Source organism: Prionailurus bengalensis, chromosome A2 (genome assembly GCF_016509475.1).
Source record: "Prionailurus bengalensis isolate Pbe53 chromosome A2, Fcat_Pben_1.1_paternal_pri, whole genome shotgun sequence".
NCBI lineage: Eukaryota > Metazoa > Chordata > Mammalia > Carnivora > Felidae > Prionailurus > Prionailurus bengalensis.
Genome location: NC_057348.1, coordinates 18,267,155 through 18,278,324, shown reverse-complemented (window position 1 = coordinate 18,278,324; position 11,170 = coordinate 18,267,155). Strand labels below are relative to the sequence as shown.

The 11,170-nt window shown below is 46.0% G+C and overlaps 1 protein-coding gene across 1 annotated transcript in view; it reads left to right on the top strand.

Annotated features, from left to right (window-relative positions):
* The first annotated feature begins 207 nt into the window (after positions 1–207).
* The window catches only part of SLC25A20 (solute carrier family 25 member 20), a 29,920-nt gene continuing 18,957 nt past the window's right edge, over positions 208–11,170 (top strand). The window contains exons 1-3 of the mRNA XM_043587362.1: positions 208–501; positions 5,108–5,200; positions 9,314–9,441. Of these exons, the coding sequence (XP_043443297.1) occupies positions 397–501; positions 5,108–5,200; positions 9,314–9,441 (326 nt within the window). The 5' untranslated portion in view covers positions 208–396. The remainder of the gene's footprint in view (positions 502–5,107; positions 5,201–9,313; positions 9,442–11,170) is intronic.

Sequence of the window (11,170 nt, the reverse complement as noted above, 5' to 3'; positions counted from 1 at the left end):
TGCGCTTCCAGCACGTGGAAGGGCGCCTGGCACTAAGCCGAGCGCGGTCGGCTTCTGCGGAGTAATGCGACGCGTAGAGGAGAAAACATTGAAGTCTGGGAAGACTTTCGGGAGGGGTAAAGCTAACCGTCTGCACTTCCAACCTAGCCCTGAAGGGGTCAGGGCCGGCTCTGCTACCTCAAACCACGCCTACAGAGGGGCGGGACATCGGCCGGAAGCCGCCCCCCAGCGGAAGACGGACTGGGCAGCTTGGGCTGCCCCAGGCTCCTGCCCCAGGCTCCTGCCCCGCCCACGCGAAAGTGGGTGAAAGGTCGGCGGTGCCAGCGCTGCGGCTGCTGCAGTCGAGCAGGGCAGGCCCGGAACAGACTGACACAGTGCCGGCCAGACGGACGGACCATGGCAGACGAGGCGAAGCCTATCAGCCCACTCAAGAACCTGCTGGCCGGCGGCTTTGGCGGCATGTGCCTGGTGTTTGTGGGGCACCCGCTGGACACCGTCAAGGTGCGAGGAGACTGGGGCGCGCGCGGGCTGGAGGGAGGAGGCCCCGGCCAGGCGCAGAAAGCAGCGTCTCCCACGAGGCGCAGCCCGGGGCAGAAGCGGGGCCTGTGGGAGCTTCCGTGAGAAGTCCAGGGAATCTCCCTTTCGTTCTTTTTGGGGGTCGCAGAGAAGCTGTTCTTCGCTCCTCAAAGAGTCATACAGCGCAGAGGGAGCAGACTCTAACCGTCCACCAAGGGCTCTGATTTAAAGTTCTCGGTCCGGCATTGCGCCACCTCTTTGGGGATAGGAAAGAAAAAGCACCTGCCCAAAGCTCTGATTGCAGCAAACCTTACAACATTACCAACAGGATTGAAACAGGTCACCTGTTAAAGCCCTCCTCAGAAAGAGAGCTAGACAGAGGTACAATTATTCTAGAGATGTCTTTTGACACATTCCTATGGGGCCAAAGTGCCCCCATCATTTCCTTCTCACTTTCCCACCCCAGAGAGGAGGTTGGCCATCTTCAGCCTATCACCTCACATAAGCCTGATAGGCCTCCGGTGGGAAGTGATCATATCCTCAGGGATAAGCTCCTTCCAAGAAAAGCAGGTGACTGACTTCGCCCAGGGCCACGTTGATCCTGACAACTCCCAGGTGAGGAAGCCATGGTCAAACTGAGGCTTTGGGAAGGAGGAAACTCATTAGGGCTTGTTCGCTGGTATTCCTCACATCTTGCTTCAATTCTTTCCCCTGCAGCACATTCAGCAAGACCTGCCTGGAGACCAAAGTCCATGCCCTGTGACTTAGCATTCAGAACTTCATCCTAGTTTTCTACCCTTATTTCTGGACACACATTTGGAGGAAATTGACAGATCGTGTCCAGGGTGGGCCTGTGGGGAGCCAACATGAGTCTTACAGGGTGGGAAGTCTGTGTAGGGGACTTAAGACTAGTATGAGAGAATTGTCTGGCCTCTCTTCCTACACTTGATCCACGTAGCCAGATATCTTGTAAGTTCGAGGCATTTGGGACCTCTCTTAAAACCCTCACTTGCTGCCTTATACAAGTATTGCTCTTACTTCTGTATCCTCTTGCCCTTCTTCCCCACAGATGTTACTCTCAGGAAGGGCTCAGTGATCTCTGTACTAAAGTGTAAATGACTGAAAATGTTCCCTGGCATTTTTAACAGCCAAAAAGCCGCTTTTTAGCTTAAAACCACAAATTGCTGATTGCAGTCCTTTTGACCTCAGAAAGGCACATGGGTTCCAGTCAAAGCCTGGCCTAGGGGCACCTTCAGAGGTCCAAGGTGACTAGCTGTTGCCTAAGAAGGCAAGAACTGCAGCACTTCAGAGTTGGAGCTTGGAAAGGCTGTGTGGTGGGTGGTAAAGGGCTGGCTGAGTTCTGACTGGAGAAGTGGAGAACCCAGACATTCTGGGCAGGGGAAGAGCAGAAGTGAAGGCAGATACTGGCTTGGCAGTGGGAATCAGGCTGTAAAATAAGATCAATCATGGAGTACTTTAATGTTCTTGCTGGCTTGGATGGTTGACGTCATGATGGAACAGGTGTGAAATCTATACAGAATCACAGAAAGGTATCACTCAGAAGTTTTGATCCATCTCTCCCTCCTTACTGAGCTAGGGAGGTTGTGCCTGATTATGGAGGATCTGAAGGCCAATAAAAGGGATTTCAGATGTCAAGCAGTTCTGTTTTACACTTCTGTCCTATAAACTCCTCAGACTTGCATGGACTCTCCATTGCCTAGAAAGTGATTTCCTTATTGTGACATGTAAGGCCCTAACAAATATAAGAATAAGAGATTCTAAAGAAACAGAGGAAGAGCAGGGCGAAAATGGTGTTTTGAAAAGGTTAGTATGATAGCACCATGAGAAGGACTTGGAAGCAGAAGGACTCTGAGCAGGAAAAACAGCCAGGAAGTAGACTGCAGAAGTAACTGGATGTATCAGTTATCTATCGCATTATAACAACTTACCCTAAAATTTAGTGATAGGAAACAATAACATTCATTAACTCTCATAGTCTTTCTGAGGCAGGGTTTTGGGAGCAGCTTAGGTGGATAGTCTGGCTTAGGGTTGTTTGTGAGGTTGCAGATGTTGGCTGGCATCCAGGATGAATAAAGAACTCTTGCAACTCAATAAAAAGACAAATAGCCCAATTGAAAAATGGGCAAAGGACTTAATGAATAAATATTAGATAAGCTTATAGAGACAGTAGATAGGTGATTGCAAGGGGCTTAGAGGAGCAAGGAATAGAGAGTAACTAGTAATGGTGTGGAGTTTCTTTTTGTGGTGATGAAAATGTTCTAAGTTGATTGTAATGAAGGTTGCACAACTCAAAATACTAAAAACCATTGAACTGTGCACTTTAAAAGGGTGAATTTTATGGTATGGAAATTATATCTTAAAAAGCTGTTGATAAAAAGTACTAAACCAGGGTGCCTGGCTGACTCAATCGCTAGAGCATATGACTCTTGATTTTTGGGTCTTGAGTTTGAACACCACGTTGGGTGTAGAGATTACTTAAATTGCTTAAATTACCCAAAGACAGTGCCCTCCCCCCCCCCCCCCCAAAAAAAGATGTTGTATGGGACTACACTCATCTTAAGGATTGGCTTCCACGTGGTTCATTCATATGCTGGCAAGTTGGTGCTGGCTCTTGTCAGGAGGCCTTCTTTCTTCCATACATGGCCTCTCTAAGCTACTTGAGTGTCCTTATAACATGGTGACTGACTTCCCCCAAAGCAGATAACCTGAGATAGAGCCAGGCAGAAGCTGGCCTTTTTGTCACCTAGCCTTGGAAGTCATATAGCATCAATACCACCATACTCTACTTGATAGAAGTAAGTTGGCTGAGTCTGGCCCACATTCAAGGGGAGTGAATTAGGACTTAAATTTGAAGGGGAAAGAGCATCAAGGAATTAGTGGACATAATTGAAAACCACTATACTGGGTAAGAATGGGTTAGGACTTGGCCTAGGAAAGGATTCAGACAGAGGAAGAAATTAGGATTCTGGAAGCATCTTGAAGGACCACTCCCACAGACTTGGTGCCCATGTCAGTAAGAGTAGGGAGAGCAGGGGCGCCTGGGTGGTGCAGTCGGTTAAGCGTCCGACTTCAGCCAGGTCATGATCTCGCGGTCCATGAGTTCGAGCCCCGCGTCAGGCTCTGGGCTGATGGCTTGGAGCCTGGAGCCTGTTTCCGACTCTGTGCCTCCCTCTCTCTCTGCCCCTCCCCTGTTCATGCTCTGTCTCTCTCTGTCCCAAAAATAAATAAAAAACGTTGAAAAAAAAATTAAAAAAAAAAAAGAGTAGGGAGAGCAATAGGAAGTAGTCAGAGGTTATGCTATGGTTTCAAATCCTGAGGTAGCTAGGTTGCTCTGGCACAAATGGAACATTCATCAGGAAGGTGAGATTCCAGAGGTGATTTGAGTAGGGAGATCTTTACTTGGAAGTTGAAAGTATAGCCCTAAAGATGGGAGAGGAGGTCTGGAGATGGCCAAGTGATAGTCATCACTGAGTAGCAGCTGAAGCCCTGCAATCTGAGTTTTCTGAATGGGATCATGGACCACATGGGTAGGGTGCTAAGCCTGAAGAATGCCCGGAGTAGAAAAGGAGACAAAGGAGGGAGTTCTAAGAAGGGAGGTTTCAAGAAGAGACATTTTGAAGCACTGTATATATCAAAAGGTCAAGAAGGATGAGGATCAGCAAAAGTGGGAGAGGAGCGCCTGGGTAGCGCAGTCGATTAAGCGTCCGACTTCAGCCAGGTCACGATCTCGCGGTCCGTGAGTTCGAGCCCCGCGTCGGGCTCTGGGCTGATGGCTTGGAACCTGGAGCCTGTTTCTGATTCTGTGTCTCCCTCTCTCTCTGCCCCTCCCCCGTTCATGCTCTGTCTCTCTCTGTCCCAAAAAATAAATAAAAACGTTGGAAAAAAAAAACAAATCTAAGAAGTGGGATTAAATCCACCTTACTCCAGGGGTGCCTGGGTGGCTCAGTTGGTTAAGCGGTTGGTTAACCAGGGGTGCCTAGGTGGCTCAGTTGGTTAACTCTTGATTTCGGCTCAGGTCATGCTCTCATGGTTCGTGAATTTGAGCCCCATGTCAGGCTCACACTGGCAGTGCAGATCCTGCTTAGGATTCTATCTCTCCTCTTTCTGCCCCTCCCCAGCTTGCACTCTCCTTCTCTCTCAAAATAAATTTACAAATTTTTAAATACATTTAAAAAATCCACCTTACTCCAGAATGCTTTTGTGGAGTGCCTTACCTAACGACCAGCATGCCACCACAAATAGGAAGCTGGTCATAACTATTGGCATATCACTTGAACTCTGTAAACCCAGCCTTCTTATCTGTAAACTGGGAATACCTATCCCATTGGGTCATTGTGGGATCCATTAGGTAAGAAATAAGTGGTGGAAGTGACTAGATGAGGGGAAAAAAAGGCATGCTACTAATGACATGTGAATACAGAGTTTGAATAAATTGGAGGAAAGAGAAGTCTGAATCTAGCAGGTTAAGCAAGTGCCAAAGACATGTACACAGGCACAACTATTCTCTGTTCAGAGTTTGGCAAGCAGTTCTGTTTCTGGGAGATGATTGTGTTTTAACTTCTGGTTTCAGGTCCGACTGCAGACACAGCCCCCAAGTTTGCCTGGACAGCCACCCATGTATTCTGGGACCTTTGACTGTTTCCGGAAGACACTTGTTAGAGAGGTATGGTATCTAGGTGTTGGGCATTCCTCTTACTCAGAGGACCACATTCACAGAGTTGGTTTGTTGCTTCCCTGGGGGGATAGGGTGTCTTTCTGTTGGAGGGCTAGCCCACAGCTGCGGCTCTCTCACTGTGCCATCCCATGCCCTCCTGTTGTTGCTCTGGACTCTTTGATGGTTCCAGCTGCTGTTTTATATGGATGACTAAAACTAACAAAATGGTTTTCTCATTTGAAAGGCAGAATTCAGGGTGCTTAGGTGTCACCCAGATAAAGAAGGGAGACTGCTAAGTGATGGATTAAGCCTTGGGGGAGAAGTTGTTCCCAGGGTTCCCACAGGATCCATGCCCAAGATGGTGCTGCCTTTTTTTCTTTAAGGCATTCTTTGATCTGTGCTTCCCAGAGCTGAGTCTCATCGGTGTCCCATTGAGGCTTTAGGCTTTGGATCTGCCCCATATCCTCTGCGCTGGTGGAAGAAAGGCAGGGTTTACATGCCTCTTGGTCAAGGAACACTGAGTATCTGTTTAGTGGCTTGGCAGTGTGCTGGGTCATGGGGGCCTGGTGAGAATGGCTTGTACAAACCCAACTCCCTGCAGGGTTGAATAGGTTTCCTTCGTCCATATGCATGCACATCCTTGGTTTTTGCTGTGCCAAACTGACCTCTCTGCTTTCTGAAACTGCCAGAGGTCTTGGCTGTGCTGCGTGGAAGTGGGTGGGCCAGGATGGTGGAAGGAAGGCTAACCAGGAGGCAAGGGCTTAGTTAGGCCCTTAGGACTTGGACATGCTTTTCAGCCCCGGCAGGGAGCTGTAGGCTTTGGAACGACTTTGTCACATGCTGCTTTTGTAGATCCTCCTCAGAACCTTCTCTTCCCCCTTCACTCTTTACTGTTTTCTGCCTTTGCACTTTGTCCTCAGACAGTCTGCTTACAGTGTGTGACAATGTTAGACCTGTGCAGGACCCAGGAGTGCCGACTGGTACAGTTGTGCCCCTTTAGTTCAGGAAAGAAGATTGGTTGTGAGTGCCCAGGATCTGCAGAGAGACAGGTTCTCCAGCCTGTGTCCGTGGACTCTCCAGGTGTGGAGCACCACCCTATTTCTCCTGCGGTTCTATCTTAAGCAGCAACTATAGGGGCACCTGGGTGGCACAGTTGGTTGAGCGTCCGACTTCAGCTCAGGTCATGATCTCGCGGTTCGTGAGTTTGAGCCCCACGTTGGACTCCGTGCTGACAGCTTGGAGCCTGGAGCCTGCTTCGGTTTCTGTCTGTCTGTCTGTCTGTCTCCCTCTCTCTCTGCCCCTTCCCCACTTGTGCTTTGTCTCTCGCTGGCTCTCAAAAATGAATAAACGTTAAAAAAAAATGTAAAAGTGGGAATGCAAGCTGGTGCAGCCACTCTGGAAAATAGTATGGAGATTCCTCAAAAAACTAAAAATAGAATTACCCTATGACCCAGCAATTGCACTATTAGGCATTTATCCAAGGGATACAGGTGTGCTGTTTCGAAGGGACACCTGCACCCCCATGTTTATAGCAACACTATCAACAATAACCAAAGTATGGAAAGAGCCCAAATGTCCATCGATGGATGAACGGATAAAGAAGATGTGGTATATATATACAGTGGAGTATTACTCGGCAATCAAGAAGAATGAAATCTTGCCATTTGCAACTACATGGATGGAACTGGAGGGTATTATGCTAAGTGAAGTTAGTCAGAGAAAGACAAAAATCATATGACTTCACTCATATGAGGACTTTAAGAGACAAAACAGATGAACATAAGGGAAGGGAAACAAAAATAATATAAAAACAGGGAGGGGGACAAAACAAGAGACTCATGGAGAACAAACAGGGTTACAGGAGGTTGTGGGAGGGGGGGGATGGGGTAAATGGGTAAGGGGCACTAAAGAATCTACTCCTGAAATCATTGTTGCGCTATATGCTAATTTGGATATAAATTTTTAAAAATACAAAATTAAATTTAAAAAGTGTAAAACAAAATGAGCAACTATAACATTTGTTTTTAAAATTATTCCTTATTTTGTATTAAAGTGATACAAACACTTGGGTTTGTTACTGAAAGGCTTGTAACAAAGTAGCAAAATGATTTATCCACCTCTTCTCCAGAGGTAATTTTTTTCAGCTTTTCCAGTTGTTTATGCTGTTTCTACCTAAAAAAATATACATTTACAACTATATTTAATACACTTTTTATATGTGTTAGCTACCTATTTGTGGTAGATGGGTTTTAAGTCTTACATTTCTTTTTTAATGCTTTTTAAAAAATATTTATTAAACTTTTTTTTAATGTTTATTTATTTTTGAGAGAGAGAGCACAAGTGGAAGAGGGGCAGCAAGAGAGGGAAACACAGAATCTGAAGCAGGCTCCAGGCTCTGAGCTGTCAGCACAGAGCCCTATGCAGGGCCCAAACTCACAAACCGCGAGATCATGACCTGAGCTGAAGTCAGATGCTTGACAGACTAAGCCACCCAGGTGCCCCTATTTATCTATTTTGAGAGAGAGGAAAAAGCACACACATGCACACACGCAGGGGAGTGGCTGAGAGAGAACCCCAAGCAGGCTCCGCACTGTCAGCACAAAGCCCAATGTAGGGCTTGAACTCAAACCATGAGATTGTGACCTGAGCCTAAACCAAGAGTCACACTTAACCAACTGAGCCACCCAGGTGCCCCTAGTCTTACATTTCTTTATGCCCTTTCTACCCTGCCTGTATAGTTTTATCATATGTTGTGGTTTAATTCAATTTACTGTTTTCATGATTACGACTTTATATATTTTTTTCCTCTTAAGTAATATAGTATGATGCACATTTTATTTCTTGTGTGACTTTTTGTTTTTCTTGAGGTTAGGTAAAATAATTGTGTCAGTTTCTTTTGCTTGTGTTTCTTTGAATTGCTGTCTTGGTTATCTTGTACCTAAGAAAGCTCTGTGGAGTACCTTTCTGTTTGGTTTTCCACACTGCCTAAACAGTTGTAATCTGTTCTTCCACTGTGAGTTGTTTTGCTCTGTTTCTTTTGTTTTTTGTTTTTTTTGGGAAACTTCCCTTCTGGGGTCCTCTATCCTCATACTCTTGTGTGGACTGGCTTCTTTCCAGGCCCACAGTACCCAATGCCATCCCAGAAGCCTCCTTTACCTCTCTTGGGCTCAACCCTTGGTCTCCTGGGTCCCAAATCTTTTTCCCTGGTTACGAACCTCATTTGGTTGGGATATCTGTTTGTCTGTTTATTGGCTACTGGCATAGTTGATTTTATCACAAACTACATGAGTGAAAATTGATGTGCAGTCTTACTATTGTTTCTAATAATAAAAACCCTATATCTTAGTACTTGGAAAATACAAAAATTTCTTAATTACCTGTCATCTCATTCCGAGGAAGTCAGATCACATTATACATCTTATCTTCTAGCCTGCCTTTTTAGTGGTCTCTAAGTAGACTTAATAGCATCTTCTCATGTTACAGTGTGATTTAATGGCCGTGTGATAGTCCATTTATGGAATTCCCATCATTTGTCTTGTTAATCTCCTATTTGGGAGTTTTTTGGATTATTCCAAAATTTTGGGAGCTTATAAATGCCTAATGTCATTCTCTTTTTACATCTCTGAGTATTTTCTTAGAATAAACTTCTAGACACAGAATTTCCTGATGAAAGGGCATGCTGCATATTGCCAGATTGCTTTCCAGAATAAAAGCTGTTTCTGGTTTCTTCAGCAGTGTATAAAAGGACAACTATTTCTGGGGGTTTCTTCCTTTTTTTTTTTTTTTTTTAAGTTTATTTATTTTGAGAGAGAGAGAGAAAGAGATGCAGGAGGAGAGAGAGAGAATGCCAAGCAGGCTCCGCACCATCAGCACAGAACCCAAGGCAGGACTCAAACTCATGAACTGTGACATCATGACCTGAGCTGAAACCAAGAATTGGACACTTAATTGACTGAGCCACCCAGGCTCCCAGGGGTTTTTCTTCCTTTTGAAAGTTCTCTTCACTCGGAGAAGAGGTGAAGGAAGGAAGCCACAGTTTAGAGGACACAGTACGTTGCTGTTTCAGCGGTATAAAGGGTACTTGTGTCTATAAACAGCTTCTGTTTCTGTGATTCCTTGCAGGGCATCACGGGACTATATCGGGGCATGGCTGCCCCCATCATTGGGGTCACCCCCATGTTCGCTGTGTGCTTCTTTGGGTTTGGTTTGGGGAAGAAACTGCAACAGAAATGCCCAGAGGATGTGCTCAGGTGAGTACTTACAGGTCTGGAGCACTTGAAGCTGTTCCGCCTGGTGGTGTGACATGGGTCAAAGTGAAAAATCTTGGCAGATAGGGAGTGGCTGCCCCTCTGGACCCCTAACACTGGCTCCTGGTTGCTCCACATGAGGGAGGTACTTGAGCTTCTTTTGCCCTGTGAACCAAAGGGAAAAAGAAAACAACCCCAAATCCTCCCCCATCTTCCCTACCAGGTTGTCATAATTTCTTCTATGAAGTAGTATCACTTACTGTGGATATTAGTAATATCAACCCCATAGCATTGAGAGGTCTGAATGTGAAAAAGTATGTAAAATGCCATGAACAGTCCCCAGTGCTACAGCAATGACAACAGCAGCCTTGTCTTCCATCCCCTGCTTGGGAAAAGGGAAGGACCCTTAACCAACTGAGTCACCCAGGTGTTTCTCAATTTTTTTTTTTTTTTTTTTTTAGTGTTTATTTGTTTTTGAGAGAGAGAGAGTGTGTGTGTATGAGCAGGGGAGGGGCAGAGAGAGAGGGAGACACAGAATCCAAAGCAGGCTCCAGGCTCTGAGCTGTTAGCACAGAGCCCGACGCAGGGCTTGAACTCATGAACCAGGAGATAATGACCTTAGCCGAAGTTGGACACTTAACTGATTGAGCCACCCAGGTGCCTCTCAATTTTTTTTTAATTAAACCTTTTTAAATTTTTAATTGAAGTATAGTTGACACATAATATTAGTTTCAAGTATATAATGTAGTGATTCAACAATTACATACATTATGAAATGCTCACATGGTAAGTGTAGTTCCCATCTGTCACCATACAAAGTTATTACATAGTGACTATATTCACTATGATGTACTTTTCATCAGACCAGCTTCTTGGCATGCAGGGGGATTCAGAGTGGAAACATGGGATGATAAGATGTCCTCAGTCTGAGACTTGCAGGGTGACAACAACTCCTGGGAAGGGCTGCAGGCAGCACAGATCCCACAGAGGCTGGCCAGGCCTAGGTCCAAGAGTTTGAGGGAGGAAGCCCAGGGTGCTGTGTGGTTGTTTTCTGTCACTACTTCAGGCCACAGCATGCTGAGTAAGGGTCTAGGACGTAGATGAGATGCTTATAATGTGAAACTATTTCTGGAGTCCTTGTGACCCTCTGAATGTGACAAGTTTCTATAAATAGCCACAGGTGGCCACAAATGAGAATGTGTATGGGGTCCTTTTGAAGCTGTGTTTGGCTGTTAGTAGTCCAAATGTCCCAGGGACACATGTCTTCTCTGAGAAGCTGGTATTCTAGCTCATGTACCAGCTCATAGTTATACTGGGGCCATGCACTAAAACCCCCAGTGGGGTCATTGTTAGTACTTAGACCTGTGGGTTGTATTCCCTGTACAATCACATCAGCATACAAAGAAATACCCTTCCTGCTTGAGCAAAGGTTGAGACACTGAGGACCCCACTCGTATAATCTTGCCATGTTTTAAATTCTGGACATCAGCCCTGCCATGTTTCCCCTCCCTGCAGTGGTATTTGAGGATAGTACGGAAATGAGCATTACCAGGATCTTGGAGTGGATCCCCAAGAAGGTTCAGACTCACAGATACCAGCCTAGGGTGGGGGTGGGGAGTGGCAGAATGGGCCAGGCAGTCATAGAGTGTCTAAAGAGTTCCCTGGGCACACACAGAGAACCCATTCAGAGAAAAGTCCTTATTCCCAAGAGATGGGGATGTGCCTGGCCTGG